We start from the raw sequence: 18,013 nt of genomic DNA on the forward strand, positions 1-18,013 counted from the left end.
AAGGCAGAACTGACTAAAACTCTCTCCTTATGTGATTTTATATATATATATATATATATATATATATATATATATATATATATATATATATATGATTTTTCTTTTTTTTTAAGCTACAACAAATATCTAGCTCTCTAGTTCTTTGTCTTCATTACCCTAGATTGTATACATGTATTCACACCAATAGCTTGCTTTTGAGAAGGGATCTTCCTTGAGTTTGAACTTAAAAAAAAATAATGCTTAAATTAAATATATGTTAACTTTGAGTTTGCTTTAATAAAGGATAAATGTTAACCTCCAGGGTTTGGCCTTTAAAAAAGAGCAAAACAGAATTGTGTTAACATACAAATTTAATAATATTTCTCTAAGTTTGCTGATTATGCAGACTTGGGGTTGGTGGGGGAGAGGTTTGGTAAGAGAATTCAACCCCCAAGGATACAGCTTTGAAAGATGGTTTTTATACAGTTTCACTGTTAGAAGGTGGGGCTTGAAAAGCTACTTCTGATTTGTCCATCAAAGGAAGGGAATGCCTTCAATTTAGGATGGGACTGGATATCAGACTCACCTGCCAAGATATGTCCAGAACATGTGAGGAAGGATAGCTTCTCCCAGAGTGGTGACTTCCAACCCCAGGATTTTTGTTCTTTATCAGTTATGCCAAGACATTTACAAAAAACAAAGTGAATCTTTTCTTTTCAAGATATTAGCACATTGAGGCAGCTAGTTGGCACAATGGAAACAGCACTGGCCTTGGAGTCAGGAGTACCTGAGTTCAAATGTGGCCTCAGACACTTACTAATTACCTAGCAGTGTGGCCTTGGGCAAGTCATTTAACACCATTGCCTTAAATAAATAAAAAAAAGAAAAACATTTTAGAGAGCAATATGTAAGTGGATGCTGAAAAACTTTCTTAACATGTAATTGAAAAAATAAAACAAAATATAAATTAAAAGAAGATACTAGCATACCCAATGATTTTGGTTTGTTTTTGCAAGGCAGTGGGGTTAAGTGACTTGCCCAAGGTCACACAGCTAGGTAATTATTATTGTCTGAGGTCGATTTTGAACTCAGTTCTTCCTGACTCCAGGGCCTGTACTCTATACACTGCGCCACCTAGCTGCCCTCTAGAGACAACTCTTTACACAGATTTAGTTCAATTCAGTATTTCATTTTACCTCTTGGGTAGGCAATATTGTTTTAGGTTAAGCTGGAATATTTGTGGGGTCAGAGGTACTGCTCCTCTTGTTCAGAGATGAGCTTGACATGCAGTTTAATTGTCTTGGCTAGGGGAATGAGTTTGCTTTTTTGAAATCTGTACTCTCCACTTCTGTTGATAGTTCTGGCTTCAGCTTTGCTCCCTTTGATAGGTCTTTATAGGCACACGGAACTTTGATTTCTCAGAACTTAGCTAAAATTAGTAACTTGAAAGTGATGGACCTAGATTACCTTATCCAGAGAGACTGAAAGTTTCTTTGTAGTTTTAATTTTAAGTCCTCATTACTTAAAAAAGGACATTTTATTAATGTCGATTTCTTATATCATTAAAAATTTCCGTTATTCCTGATTCTTCTGTTTCACCCACCCTATATAACATGTTTTTAAAGACCAAAAAAGAGGAAAAATCATTACAGTTGATCAGCAGTATGTATGTGTGTGTGTGTGTGTGTGTGTGTGTGTGTGTGTGTGTGTATATGAAGTCTGAGGATTTTGTATTTTATCCTATTGTTGTTTGTTCATCATTCTTGAAGAGAACCAATGGTATTACTGATAGCTTAACTTGCAAGTAAATTGGATTTAAGTGAGACAGGATTATGCAAAGTTACCAGTCTCAAGTCTCTGTTCTAGAGCCATTTGGATCCAGCAAGCAGGAAACCTTTGTTTAAGACTTTCTCAAGTCTTTGGTTTATCTGAGGCAATGCCCATTCAATGATTAAGGCTAGGTAAGAAATGAAGCAAAAAAAGGACCTTTTACCCAATTAAAAAAAAATCTGGGAGGGGAAGACTCTTAGGGTTTCTGACTCAAACCTAAACAATTGATATTTACACTCACTTGGAGCCTTCAAAATCCTCAAAATGACCAAGTGAGGCTTGGACTGAAACCTCTTGTTAAGTAATCTCTGGAACCCAGAGTGATACAGGTTTAAGGCTTGGCCTGGAGGTTCCATTTGAATCTTAGGGGGCTTTATCTGTCTTATTTTCTCTATTTCAAGAAATCATAAATGAGTTTGTATTTGATTCTGGAAGCAATAGAGAACCAATTGTAGTTTATTGTATAGAGGGGTGATAAAGTCATATCTACACTTTAATGACTGAATGGAAAAAGGATTGGAGTTGAGAGAGACTTGCAGCAAGTATATCTATCTGCTAATAGACTTTTTTTTTTTTCCTGCAAGGCAGTGGGGTTAAGTGGCTTGCTCAAGGCCGCACAGCTAGGTAATTATTAAGTATCTGAGGTCAGATTTGAAATCAGGTACTCCTGACTCCAGGGCCAGCACTCTATTCATTGCACCACCTAGCTGCCCCTGCTAATAAACTTTTACACCAGTCCTGAGCTGATTTGGAGTGGTGGTGACAGAGGAGAGAGGGAGACTTTTTAAGAGATATTGAAAAGGTGAATTTGACAGACCTTGGCAATAGGTTGGATATGTTATGTAGTATGACGTGTAAGTAGTAGGTTCTCATTTTACAAATGAGGTTTTGAGGACTTCAGTGACTTACCCATATAGACAATAAGTATCTATGGAAGAAATCATAGAAGCCCCTAATTGGAAAGCTGGAATAGGCCATCTTATCCAACCTGAGAAGAATCCCTACTATAATATACCTGAAAAGTGATCATCTAGCCCTTATTAGAATATTTCTGCTACTTGATTATTGGCCATTTCAGTCACCTTGCAGAAGGGACCAGAGACCATCATGTACTGGAGGACTTAATCCCTTCAACTATCTTAATTTTACCTTAGAAAATAAATTAAGCAAATTAGAACAACCTACGCAGTAAATGTGCTGTAAGAAAAAATAAATTGTGAAAGAGTAACTGATCAAAACCATGACCCACTACAACTCCAAAGTTGAGATTCAAAATGCTATCCACAGCTAGTTAGAGAACTGATGGTTGAATCATATTTTTACCTTTTCTTTTTTCTTGCTATTTTCCCCCAGGACACGGCTAATATGAAATATGTTTTTCGTGACTGCGTAGATATAATTGTTAATGTATGTCTTACTGTCTTTGGGGGGGGTGAATTGAAAATAAAAGTGAAATTTAAAAATAACTTCTGTTTCAGTGCCCTAGTTTTCTGATTGGTAGGTGGACCATTAAACACAATGTTAGAAATATTGGTGCATTTGTAAGATTTAATTCTAACTCTAATCTCAGTGTATACGTTACTAATCTAAAATTACACTAAGATTTAGGGTCTTGCAGCTGGACCACCTTGGCCTGTTGCCTTTCTACTACTTCATACTTATAGAACTGAATCATTACTTCAGTCTCTCTTACACCCCCTATGACTTCTTTAGCCATCTACTTTAGACTTAATAGTCTAAAAACTGTAACTTCCTATGTGTATTATCTTTCTCAGTTAGAATTAAGCTTATAGTACAGTCAAGTAAGAGGAAGCCATTACCTGTCAACACATTTCCCTGTTTTGGACAGGGACTCTTAATCTTTTAAGAATTTTCATTATTAAGTTATTAAAAATTATTTTTAATTATTAAGTTTTCCTAGTATTAAACCTAAATTTGCTTATTTTTACAACTTCCACCTATTGCTCCTGAGTGACATCCTTTTAGATACTTGAAGATGGTTGTCATATCCCCCTTGAAGTCTCTAGGGTAAACATCCTTAGTTCTTTCACTTCATGCTGATGTGACTCATTGTTTAGTTGCTCTTCTCTGGACTTTATCATATTAATGTCCTTTCTAAGCTCCAGCACCCAAACTACAGAAAATGGACTGATGAGAACAGAGCTATTTTTTATTATATGTGTCTATTCTAGGATGCTGTGTCCCTCTTAAAAGTAGCCCGTGGTTGCATTAGTTTTTTTGGTTGTATCATACTGCTCAGTCATAATGAGTTTGTCTACCAAAAAATCCTCAAAAATGCTCTCTGCCTCTTTTTCAGCAAACTTTTTGTCTCTCTTGCCCTCTAGAGCTTGTTGATTTTTTTAAAACAAGCATAAGACTTTAAATACCTATTGAATTTTGTCTAATTAAGTTTAGCTCAAAGTGTCAAACTCAAATAGAAATGGCTACATTATTGACTCAGAAAGTCAACATTTATATAACCCATCTTGTATTTTTATTTTGTTAAACATTTCCCAGTCATATTTAATCTAGTACAAGGTATTGCAACTGGCATACTATTCAGTAGGTTATCAGTAGATTTATTGAGCAGACTTTGTCATTGATAAAAATAACTCGGGGGGGCTAGAAAAGATCCTTGGGGAATTTGGTATCTTCTGCCACATTGACATGAAACCAATAGCAAATATTCTTTGAGTTTAACTATCAAACATAGCAGCTGGTAGGTGTATAGAGAATCAGACCTGGAGTCAGGAAGATAGTTCAAATTGAGCCCTATATACTTAACTAGCTCTATGACCCTGACCAAGTCACTTAACTTCTCTGAACTTGTTTCCTCATCTGTAAAATGGATATAATAATAGCACCTACCTTGCAAAATTGTTGGTAGGGTCAAATGAGATATTTGTAAAAGCTCTCTTAGCAAGTGTCTCCTGTAAACATGCTTAATAAGCCCTTCCTCTTCTCTCAAACTAGTTCTAACTTCATCTGATTTTGGAATCCATAGCTTTCTCAATAGGAATAGTATGAGATATTTTAACAGAAATTTTTGTTCATGTATATTCATAACATTCCCCTTATCTAGTACCTGTCCAAAAAAGAAATGTGGTTATAGTCTGGCATGACTTGCCCTTGATGAAGTCTGTTTATGATCACTTTCTAGAATCTGATCCTTTCTAGAATTTTCTCAGGGCTCTCTAGCCCATAGTTTGCATACTCCATTCTCTTTACCTGTTTTGAGTCAGTACTTTGTTGACTCTTATTTAATTTTGTGATATTTGCCTTATTTTCCTATATTTAAAAAATATTACTTTCATATTTGACAGTTATTTCTATACCTATACACACCCGAGGATGAAGTTCATTTGGGCCAGGTGGACATCAGTTCATCAAGAGTAACTAGTAACTAGGTCACCCAGGTCTCCTAATTCCAAGATTGGTTCATATATCATGACCACATTGGTACATGAGATAAGAACAACACTATATTTCAAACAAACTAGAACTTGCTATCTCTTGAATACTCAATACTTTCTTATGCCATTCCCAATTGGTCACACAGCTGTCTGAGCCCAATTTTGAACTCAGGTCCTCCTGACTTCAGGGCTGGTGCTCTATCTACCTAGGTGCCCCCCAATCCTACCTGCTCTTAAAGACCAAATTTTTGTCTATGAATACTTCTCTGGTACTCTTCCCCTGTCCCCTCTCCCCCATGGTGATTTCTGTCTTACCTGAATTCATAGTAGCTTATTTCTAACTCTCTTAATGTATCTATTCAAATTTATATTTGTAATTTGTTCATGTCATGTAATGCTTATAAGGTTTTAAGTTTATTAATATCTGAACTGCTCTTAATTTACAAATGTTTCTTTAGAAGAACTTTCAAAATTGAATATTTAAAATAGTAACTAGATATCTATGTCAGTACACATGACATCAGTTAGCAGTATGAAATGATATTCAATTTTTGTCATTGTAGCTACTGTGCCAAATGACAGTTACTCAAGCCCAGAAAAGATTTTGTAGTTGGCAGTTTGGTTTAAAAATAACTTTAGATAATTTGTTTCTGTGTTAAGACTTGTAGCTTATAGTTGCTAAGAAAATCTTCCTGGAAAAGTATAGAGCAATAATTTTCCCATTTATGTGGCACCAGGGTCACATAGGCAATTATCATTAACTAGAAAAGCTACAGAACTAGTGTACTTCCTCCAGAGTTAACTGTAAGGAAGGTTTACAGATGGTCTATTAAGAACCTGGATGATAGTAATGATTTCTGTTTTTTTATTTCTTGTGACACTTCCAAGATGCCACTGTAGCATTTGGACTTTTACCCTGCTGTCTCTACTACCCCTTTGTCATATGACCAGCCCATTTTCTTTGTTCATATATTCCACTCCAGTTATTTTAGATTTCTTATTTATTTTATGTTGTACACTGTTCATGATTATCATGTACTTCTCCTTTACTCTCATGTGATGTTCATTTTTAACTCTTCACAAACTGTAATATGCCATATGCCAAGATTCATAACCATATAACTGTCACAAACACTTAATTATTTGACATTTTTTGCTATTTTTCCCTGCTCTCTTGAGTATTCTGTAACTCTTATCTCTACTTACCCACATATTTTGCTGTTAGCTATTACTTTTCTTAAATCATGTCACCATCTAGACATGCATGTTTAAAAGTTTTTTTCTACATCGTATTTTCCTATAACAGTCTTGATATTGTCATTTAGGATTAGTTAATCTTTAATTGTCTCAGAATTGTTTTCCTTTTTCTATTTTATAGATGTTAGCCAAGCAGTCTTGTCTTTTCAGAATAGTAAGGGGAAAAAGTGTCATAAAATTTGAACTTCTTTCCTATATCTTCTTGAACAAAATTTTTTTGAATGACTTATGCAAAGCATTTCATATATAATTGTCTTATCCCCCCAAACCCCAATTTGATTACTTGAAAGCAAATTAAAAGAATAGTCAGTTATATTATTTCCAAATAATTCATCATTTTCATAGAATAACAAAATTTGAACTAAAAGGTGCCTTGGGGAATCATGAGGTCTAATCTGCACATTTGAAAAATGAGGAAACATGACTTGTTATCTCCAAGATCATGTTTCCTCAAAGCTAAATGTTCTTTGGACTATTCTTTGCTGCCAACTCTTTGACAGACTTCTCAGGTATACTGTAAAAATTTTTTTCACACCAAATTCATTGTGTGAGCAATATTATAAGGTACTCTAGAATTATAGTGCCATAGGGGTGTTTATTTTCTTTTGTTTTTACCAAATCCACATTTATTATGGAATTTCACTGGAAAAGTCATAAGGTAGTCCCCCCCCCCCAAAGACTTTGAGGAAATTTGATTTCTACATGAAAGTAATGTGCTTCTTAATCTATAAAGTATAGTGCTCTAGGTCTTAGTAATAAAAAACACATAGGATTGGAAATCAGGAGCTCTGATTTCTAATCCTGATTCTGCCATATGTGTCCACTTGAATTTCTCTCTATTTTGAGGGGGGGTTATTTTCAAGTGAAGTATATATTTCATTTCTTTGTGAAAATAATACATGATAACTCTAAAATTCTGTGATTATCTTGTTGGAACTTCCACCAAATAAATTTGTCATTGTTAAGATCAGACTCCACATTTTAGTTTTCTTTTAAAAATTGCAAGTAGAATACTTGTATTGGAGAGACATTTTTCTATTAAAGTAACTCCTTTGATATTACCTTCTTAGTACATTGCATCAAGAGCAAGGAAGGACATTTAAGCAATGAAGTTTGAGGACCATCTCTTTTTTTTTAAAAGGCAATGGGGTTAAGTGACGTGCCCAAGGTCACACAGGCAATTATTAAGTGTCTGAGACTGGATTTGAACTCAGGTCCTCCTGACTTCAGGGCCCGATGCTCTATATCCACTGCACCATCTAGCTGCTCCTAGGACCATCTCTTAAAACTCAGAATATTTAATTGTATATCTGGCAAAGCTATGTGTGAGTCAGAAAGCAAGATCAGAGATATCTGACTGCTTTAAAAATAGTTTTATTTATACTTTGTTTTCACAGAGTCATTTTTGGACATTCTTCTCCCACCTATTATCCTTGCTACCCAATAAATCTTTTTTTTTTTTTAACAAATGAAAACAATTAGGCTAAATCAAGCAATATACCCAGTCTTGTTTGACAGTGTTTGTTATTTCACAACTCCCTTTTCCTACTTTGCCCTAAAAAGAAGTGATTATTTCCTTATCTGTCTTCTCATATTTTTTTCTCTGGGACCAACATTTGTTTTTACTATCATAGTTTCTAATAATATGGAGTCATAGAAAGGATCCCCAGGAGTCACCACTCCAAATCCTTTGTATTATAGATAAGAAGATTGAGACTGGGGAAGTTAAGTGACTTTACCAAAGACATCTAGTCAATAAGCATCAGAAGCAGAATTTGTAGCAGGTTCTAATTCCAGAGAACAAACACAGTGTTCAGTTCTTAGTATTTTTTCCTCTTTTTCCTACCATCTGCTCTGTTTGATTTCACTTTTTGAGCATTAGCTTCCTCAGGATAAGCTAATCCCCAGAAATCTCATTGACATGAGGATTGCTTCTGCTTTGGGAGTTCCATATGGCCTCTGTACTCCTAGTTACCATTCCCTTCTGATTGGAGTGCTGGAGGGTCCCTTTAAGTTTCCCTTTAAGTGCTCAGAGAATTCTTTGCCAATTCTTAATTTTCTACCAGCTGCTTTGATTAGTTTTGAATTGCCAAAATTAAAGTCTTTCCCTATGACTGTTTCTTCCTTTCCCCTTCTCTTTCTCTTACATATTTAGCTCCTTTTGTGTATTGTCTTTCCCCATCACGTTAAAAGCCCCTGGAGGACAGTCTGTTTTTTGTTTATTTTTCCTTTTTTTGTGTCCGCTTTGCTTAGACTGCGATTGGTACTTAGGTACTTGATAATAAATGTTTATTGACTATTCTTTTCATTTATGTTATAGTAGCTTTTATCTATGTTACAGGTTTCACTCAGCATTTTACAATTCTTACCCTGTTTCTATGAATTTATTTGTTTTTCTGGTGCAATAAATAATATTGTATTCCTATGCCTCAATATGCCATCCTATTCACCATTAGTTTAGACCACTGATTGTAATGTAGTGTCCACTTTACAAAGACTTCTATTTCAAAAGTTTGTGTTGGTAGTTTTGGAGCTCTGGAGTCATGTTACTTTAGAAAAAGTATTCATAGAATCATAGATTTAGAGGTGGAAAGGACATTAGAGACCATCAAATCTAACCTTTTTATTTTATAAATGAGATTAAGTGATTTGGTCACTTGAACTCAAGAGTTCCTAATAATCCAGACAAGGTAGACTTCTACTCTTCGTCCCCAAAAGACTATTTAAGACACTACTTTTCTAACAGTGATAGATATACACATATACATATATAACATGTATATAGGTACAATACACTGTAATATTTGAAAAGTCTATAACTTTTTCAGTGTTGTTTTCATCAATTCAAATCACCAGCTCAAATTCTCTATAATTTAGTAGAGATGCTGTAGATGAAATAACCATCTTTCTTCAGCCAGCCTAGTGATACGACTCTCAGAAGTTAACTTGCTAGACTGGTCCTTGGACAGTACCTCTAACTGAGATTTTTGCCAAAAAAAAACCCAAAAAACTTTTCCAACTTGATAAAGGTACAAAGTCTTCAGTGTGCTGAAATCCAGGGTCACCTTCAAGCTACAATGAAGAATCAAAACAGTATTGTAGTTGAGCATTATATTTTTGTGCCTCTGTGTGTACTTGTATAATTTCATTTGCTCTCACTTCTTTTTACTATTTCTAGCCTACCAAAATATAAAAGACCTTCTTCAAAATGTATGTAGATTGAGTGTTTTGTTTTTAACTTACAGAGCTACAAAGATCTTATTTTTCTTTTGAAAAAAGCTTTTTGAGATTCTATAACATAAAGACTTGTACTTCTAAAAACAATTGTGACATCAAGTAATCTTTCAGTATCTTCTTGAATATTTCCTTTGAAAAGAAGCTTATTACCTCAAAAAACCTCTATTTTCCCCTATGTTGAGTAAAAATCTGCCTCCTTATGACGTTTTGCTACCTCCAGCAAAGTTTTGAATTTAAAAAAAATTTTTAATGATTTTTCATGAAATTGTGAGCTTGATTTATATAGGCTATATTTTTAAAAGTTTTATCCTAACCAGGGTAGTAACACATCATTAGTTTTGTTTGTCTCCCTTTAAATATTTTGCATTTTTATGTTTATTTAAATGCTGATAAAGTTGTGATTGATGTAATTATAACTCAAATCTATGTAAATTTGATTCTTCTTTCGTCATTATCTGTGTGTTCCAATAGTTCTTGGTATTTTTCAGTCTCAGTTTCTTTGGTTGCAATAAATAGTCCATGACATCAATATATTAGAATGTTCTTGCTATTTCTTAATCATTAGATAGTTGTTTTCTTTATTATACTTAAGAATAATATTTTATCCTAGAAAATAAGGAAATTGACAGTAATTTCATCAAAGTGCCACAGTATAAAAGAGTTTTAAAAATCAATAGCATTTCAATAAAATCCAAGATAAAATAGTAGAAAAATAATTGTCATTTAAAATAATTACAAAATGCACATCTTCCATTATAGAGTAAATTTACAATGAATTTCACCCTCTAATGAAATTAAAAATAATTTAAAATCTTCTCAAATTAAAGTGGAATGCTCCATTTCATTCCACTGTCCACCTTGAACTCTGTTATGGATATAAAATCAATTGAAAATAAGAATTCTTTCTATTTTTTTGAAGCAAATACCTTCACTATGAAAAGAAGATGTAACAAAATAGTAATTACAGTACTAATTATGTAGTAATTATAGTAATTATGAAGTCATATCCCATATCTGCATATCATACAGCTGGAAGAATTGCTAAGAGACTAATAATCTTAAATTCAAGACACTTGGTTTGTGTATCATAGTTTGTGATCCTTCATCAATATATTAATTTTTAATAGCTAGAATTAGCAAACTTCAAAACAAAGGTATTCAATCATTCATCTTGTAGTTTTAAAGAGTTCTATCATGGACTAGTACAAATAACAAAACCAGAGCCATTGTGTTGACCTCATTGCTATATACCTGTGAAACCTAGACAGTCTACCAGTGCCATGTCAGGAAACTGAATTGCTTCCATTTAAATGAATGAATGAATAAAATAAATAAATGATCTTAGGAAGATTCTGAAGATCACCTGGCAGAAGATACCAGACACTGAGGTCCTTTCTTGAGCTAACTGTCTTGTCTAGCATTCCAGCATTACTACAGAGAGAGTGCAACTGGGATGGGATGAACATGTTGTTAGAATGTCAGATGTACACTTACCAAAAAGACTATTTTATGGAGAACTCACACAGGTCAAGTGCTCACAGAAGAAGCAATACCGAGAGACCCTGAAGGTCTCATTGAAAAACTTGATTGTATGGCATGGAAGACACTGGCACAAGATGGCCCAACCTGGTGTATCCTTATCAGAGAGGGTGCTGCATTTTATGAGGAAAGCGGAATTGAAGCAGCTCAAAGGAAAAATGACATATGTATGTTTAGAGTACCTACCACAGGTGTTCATATGGAGGAACAAAGGATATACAATATTAAAAGAATTAATGGGGAAAAATTAGAAATAGAGGAGGAACAGCACTTGAAGACCTCAAATTATAATATTGTATAGTGCTACCATTTAATCTTTTTGGTTGTCAAAGGTCCCTTTCTACATTTCAATTCTTCTGACAATCCTCCTCTTCCATTTTAGTGAAAGAAAAGGAAGTGAAGTCAACCTATATAGACATCTTTATCTGGGAGTTTAGTTGAGAATGAGGAGAGGAATATATAGGGCAGTAGCTTTGTGTCTAGTGAAGGTTATGTGACAATGGAGAGCACTTGCCTGTGTTTGAAGACAATAAGAAAAGAACCAGTAGATTGACTGGGAGATGAGGGGGAAAAGCATGAGAGTGGGGCAAATTTCTGAGAGAAGACTGACTGAGGATGGGCTTAATGTTTTTTAGAAGTGATTGACCTTGATGAGAAGGACCACTTCTAAAAAAAAAGACCACTTCTTCAGAGAGTGGAGGAAAGAAGGAAATAGATGGAATTTTCTTCATTAGATTAGAAGGGGATGAGAGAAGTAAATGCCAAGTTGGTTTTTTCTTTCCAAGCACAGTTTGAGTTGTGATTTTCAGAGTGGGGAGAACTTAGTGATATGGAAAATTTGAGAAGAGAAAGTTTAGAACAGCTTCTGTGGGAGAATAAGACACAAAATCAGTTAAAGATTCCATGAGGACCCAGTAAAGATTATATTGCAATATAAAATTTTGTTGGACATAATCAGTCCAATTGTTGATACTCCTTCCAGTTCTCTTAATCAACTTTTGATTAGAAGTAAGGGAGGCAAATGGCGGGAGTGTAACCCTGGGTTGATGATTGGCAGGGAGTTGGTGAAGTTAGGATAGAACAGGATAAACCATATTTATGTCTTATCATCATTGATCAAGATAGAATATAATTTTTAGTTGAAAAGAATATTAAACTGACATACTGTGATTAAGTAAATTTTCAGGTAACATTAAAAATGTTTGGAAATATTTTTGAAATGTATATACATTTCCCTGCAGCAGTAAATGTTGTGAGCAATATAATTTAACATCTGATTGATAATGCAAGAGTTATGTTATCAACGGACTGTCTTCTGTGGGGGGTAGGGGAAGGGAAGCAAGAATAGAGGAAAAATTGTAAAACTCAAAATAAATAAAAATCTTAAAAAAAAGTTATGCTATCACAAAATGAGAGAGATTAGCTTGCTCAATCAGAAATTAATAACAGCAGCATTTATAGTGTTGACATTTATAAAGCACTAACTATGCACCAGCCGTTGCAATAAATGCTTTACCATTATTATCTTAATTGATCCACTTCAGAGGTAGGTATTGTTTTATCCTCAATTTTTACAGATGAGGGAACTGAGATAGATTGGTTAAGTGACTTGTTTATGATCATACAATTTATAATTTGAACTCAGGTCCTGTTGCCTCTTAAGTCTATTGTTCTATACACTATGTCTTATCTAGATGCCCCAAGGGATATTTAAAAGGAGTAAAGCCTGTTTATATCATTTCTGTTGATGGTATTATTATTTTATAAATTATTCAAGTCAGTAAGCATTTTTTAATTGCTTACCATGTGCCTGGTCACTGTACTAATAAATGCTGGAAATACAGACAAAACAATACATATTTTTAAGGGTCTCACCTTCTATGAGGCTCAAGATCCAAGCAGACTGAGTCTTTCCCTCTCCCTTATTGACTGTGTTCAGTTAGTTGCTCAGTACCCTCTGTCTAAAGCAGTATATCTTAAATCAGTGTCCTCGTTGGTCTCTCTGTTCTCTTATCTTCCATTTTCACTTACCATAGGTTTCAGTCAAATTGGACTGCTCTTTATCTCTTGTTATTTTGGTACTTTCTTCTTTGTCTTAGCTGGTTACTTGCCCACCCCTTGATGGTGAATTCCCATAATTTCCAGTCTTTCTCAAGTTGTCCTCTTCATTCACGACTCTACTTAGGTGTTAACTACTTCTTCTATGAAGTTTTCCTAGACTCTCTTTGAACATAATACAATCCTCCAGGATATCAGTGATCTTTGCATATGTGTACCCCTCCCCTTATGATAGGATGGTAAGCTTCTTGAGAACAAAGTCTGTAGTATTGTTTGTCTTGCAAGTAATAATAAAAGTAATGACACTAATATTTTCTCCAGTATTTTAGTACTTTAAGTATATTATCTCTCTCTTGAATGAAAAAGTATTTATTAAGTCCCTCTGTGTGAAGTGATAGGATTACAAATAGAAAACCAAGACAGTTCCTGCTTTCAAGGAGCTCACATTTTAATTGGGGGGGGGTACAAAATATAAAGGAGGTTTCAGTACAACCCTCTGAAATATGATATTATTACTATTTTTTCCATTTAGGCAGAGAGAAATATAGTGACTTGCCTAGAGAGTGCTTTTACTCAAAACAATCTTGTGAAGGATAGGTAGGACAATATTTTTATTCCCATTCTAATGTTAAATGAGGGCTATCATTCCTCTCTTCCAAGTTGCATTGAGTAGCTATTTATTGCATTGAATCTCATATCTAAATAGTCAGTTCCTTATTTTCAAAGGACAAAAAAAATTCCCTTAGAAGGCTCTCTCTGATCAGCTGTGTAGCTTCCAGTGAGCCTGAAAGCCTAGACTCGACACATGTCCCTGGGCACTGGTTGTATCCTGAGACAGTGTAGTAGTACAGCACCCAGTGAACAGAATGTACTGAAAAGACATGTCTAAGTTTCACACATAGGAGAAAATACCTCCACAATTCTCATCCCTATCTGTGATTCCTCATTGCCTGAGAGGCTAGTCTAGTTCTTGCATTATATTACCCTGTGCCTTAAGAATTATCTAGGAAGAAGTCTAGCTTTTATATGCTGACAATGATTGTGTTCCCAAGGATATGTAAATAAACTGACTATGAACAGGAGCAGAAGGGGCAGAAACATTGTCACATTTTTCTAGAAATATGTTTGTTGCTGTTTGTTTTTTATATTCTAATAATTTATATAATTGTAATTTTTATGTACTCTGATACTGATACAGAAACAATTTGCTAGTTTAACAAAAAAGAAACTTTGAGGTTACTGCAAGTTCTTTTGTAGGTACAGGACTATATTATAATATCTTATAATGATGACCCAGAAACATAAAATGATGTTCACTACTATATATGATCTCTGTTTATACCTTTGTACCCTCAAGGTTTCACAAATAGCATTAAAGTATAAGTCTCTTTAAAGTCAAATTATAAAATATAAACTATAGTTATTTAAAAATTTTAGTATACACAATAACCATCAAAAGACAGCTAATATATATATATTTTATATATATATATATACACACACACACACACGAAAAGAAAAGGAAAAATCTTTTTTAGAACTCATCATTTGTTGTAGAACCAAATGAATTGGTAAAACCAACAGTTAAGATGTTCATTTTTTGGGTAAACCTTTCTGTCTGAAGTTCCCACACAATTTGATTTTGTTTTCTTTGTCTTTCTTAGAAAGATAATGTCATGATCTTTAAGTATTTACTTTCTGAATCTGTTTTTAACGTGAACAGTTTTTTCCCCCACAGATAAAATCAAAGACAAAATTAAAGAGAGAGACAAAGAGAAGCAAAAAGAAAAAAAGAAGCATAAAGTAATAAATGAAATAAAAAAAGAGAACGGAGAAGTCAAATTATTGCCGAAAGGTAAGTCTGCAGAATAATTTTGTTTAATGGATGTTGTTGCTTAATTTTAGTTGTATCAATAGTAAATGTTTTTTCTTGGAGGTGAATTTTAACAGTGATTAAACAAAGTGGTGAAAAATGTATCATTTGAATGTAATATAGATAGAATTAATATTCTGTATTATGTATTTTTATAAAGATTTTATTTATTTTGAGTTTTACAATTTTTCCTCTAATCTTACGTCCTTCCCCCCCACCCCCCATGGAAGGCAGTTTTCCAGTCTTTACATTTTTTTCATGGTATACATTGATCCAAATTGAATGTGATGAGAGAGAAATCATATCCTTAAGGAAGAAACATAAAGTAGAAGAGATAGCAAGATCAGACAATAAGATATCAGGGTTTTTTTTTTCAAACCAAGTTTATTTAGACAAAACACAAGGGCAAAGAAAAACTAACAAAAGAATTATCAACTAAAGTATCCAAAAAAGTGTTACTTCTGTCTTCTGTTCCCTTTAGACTAAGACCCTGCCCTAAACAAACTTGGTCTTTGTTCAAACTCCACAGTTCTTTCTCTGGATACAGATGGTAAGCTCCATTGCAGACAGCCCAAAATTGTTCCTGGTTGTTGCACTGATAGAATGAATGAGTGAGTCTATCGAGGTTGAACGTCGCCCCCATGTTGTTGTTAGGGTGTACATTGTTCTTCTGGTTCTACTCATCTCACTCAGCATCATTTTGTGCAAATCCTTCCAGGCTTTCCTGAATTCTCATACCTCCTGGTTTCTAATAGAACAATAGTGTTCCATGACATATTTATACCACAGTTTGCCAAGCTATTCCCCAGTTGAAAGACATTTACTTGATTTTCAATTCTTTGCCTCTACAAACAGGGCTGCTATGAGTATTTTTGAACAAGTGATGTTTTTACCCTTTTTCTTAATCTCTTCAGGGTATAGACCCAGTAGTGGTATTGCTGGATCAAAGGGTAGGCACATTTTTGTTGCCCTTTGGGCATAGTTCCAAATTGCTCTCCAGAAGGGTTGGATGAGTTCACAGCTCCACCAACAATGTAGATTTCCCACAGCCCTTCCAACAATGATCATTGTCCATTTTGGTCATATTGACCAGTCTGAGAGGTGTGAGGTGGTACCTCAGAAAAGCTTTAATTTGCATTTCTCTAATAAGTAATGATTTAGAGCAATTTTTCATATGACTATGGATTGCTTTGATATCATCTGTAAACTGCTTTTGCATATCCTTTGTCTATATTATATTTTTTATCGAAAATATTTTGAAGTGTAATTTGAGAGAACATATTAAAGAGGACTATTTAATGTGGTAATGAGTTAATTTTCCTAAGGGGAGAAACATTACAATTTTACAACATTGTTTTTTTTTTTTAAGATTTTGAGTTTTGGTATACATTTCATGATAGAAGGTCAAGGGATTTTAAGTTATGAGAAAAGTGGAATTCCTTTGCTGACAAGAAAATGACATTTTAAAAAAGTGTTCCCTCTTGAGTTATCTGTAAGAAATTTCTGTCTTAGATCAATTCAAGAGATAAAATTTTCTGTTCCATTCTTGTCACACTTAGGAATGATGATAGTTCTGGATTTCTCTTATTTTTATCAGTTTTCAAGTTGTGATTAATTTTATCCTTGAAGGGTAATAGTCATGCAAATAACCTTTTCAAAACATCTAATTTAAAAATTCTAATACTATAAAACCTCTATGAATGGAATTATAAAAGTTTAATAAGGGTCTTGGGAAGGAGAAAAGAGGTATATTGTGGTGAAACTAGAGTTCATTAAATTTTCTAGGATTCCAGCTACTGTTCTGGCAAAGTCAATTGTTGTATTATTAAAATTCTGACAAATTCATCAGCCTTGATATAGTTGATAATATAATGAAAGTCTGTGGCTGCATGAATAATAATTGTTTAAATATTGTATGAGAGATCAAGGGAGGAACAGAATTGATAACTTTATCTGTATCTTTATCTACACACACATTCATACATATATATATATATATAACTGGTCTATTTGACTGTTGAAAGCATATTAGAAACCCCCCTCCCCCCAGATTTTCTATTTCCATTTTCATTTTTCTCATGGACCTAGATGATCTTGTACCATAATTTGTACAAACTATTTTCTTCACTTTATTGCTTATTATTTAGGATCTTAGTCTAAAGGGAACAGAAGACAGAAGTAACACTTTTTTTGGATACTTTAGTTGATAATTCTTTTGCTAGTTTTTCTTTGCCCTTGTGTTTTCTCTAAATAGATTATAAACCCTGTGTCATCTTAAGTACAACAGCTAGTTATTAATGTATATACATTGCTTTTAAGTGATAAGTTTTAGCCTACTGATTTATATAATTTTCTATTTCACCATGTAAATTCATAGTGGTTTATACATTTTATGCAGTAATCAGTTCACTTAGTCTGTGCTTATTAAGTTTTCATTATGTTGCATTGTGCTAAGGGTTCCAAAGAAAAAAGAGCAAAAATAATCTTAGGATTTTAAGAGTTGAGATTTAGATTTAGTCCAATTCTTCATTTTACGAATGAGGGACTGAGGTCAAGAGAGGTTAAATGAATTACTAGGGTCCTATAGCTATAGTCAGGATTTGAATTGAGGTCTTTTTATTTTATTTTTATTTTTTTGAGGTCTTTATTTTTTATATTTAATTTAATTTTTAAGTTTATAAGTTTTTCCTCCTATTGTTCCTCCATGCTGCTCAACTTTTCCCCTTCCTCCCAATTGGGGAAAGCTTGTTACAACCATGTATGGTCAAACAAAACAAATTCCTCCATTAAAAATTATGCACATTTGGTCAGCCCTCTCTCCATCTTG

At 33.8% G+C, this 18,013-nt stretch overlaps 1 protein-coding gene across 1 annotated transcript in view; it reads left to right on the plus strand.

Annotated features, from left to right (window-relative positions):
- The window catches only part of RSBN1L (round spermatid basic protein 1 like), a 97,180-nt gene that overhangs the window by 19,813 nt on the left and 59,354 nt on the right, over positions 1–18,013 (plus strand). The window contains exon 2 of the mRNA XM_074194006.1: positions 15,052–15,168. Coding sequence (XP_074050107.1) covers positions 15,052–15,168 — 117 coding nt within the window. The remainder of the gene's footprint in view (positions 1–15,051; positions 15,169–18,013) is intronic.

Source organism: Macrotis lagotis, chromosome 7 (genome assembly GCF_037893015.1).
Source record: "Macrotis lagotis isolate mMagLag1 chromosome 7, bilby.v1.9.chrom.fasta, whole genome shotgun sequence".
NCBI classification, from domain to species: domain Eukaryota; kingdom Metazoa; phylum Chordata; class Mammalia; order Peramelemorphia; family Peramelidae; genus Macrotis; species Macrotis lagotis.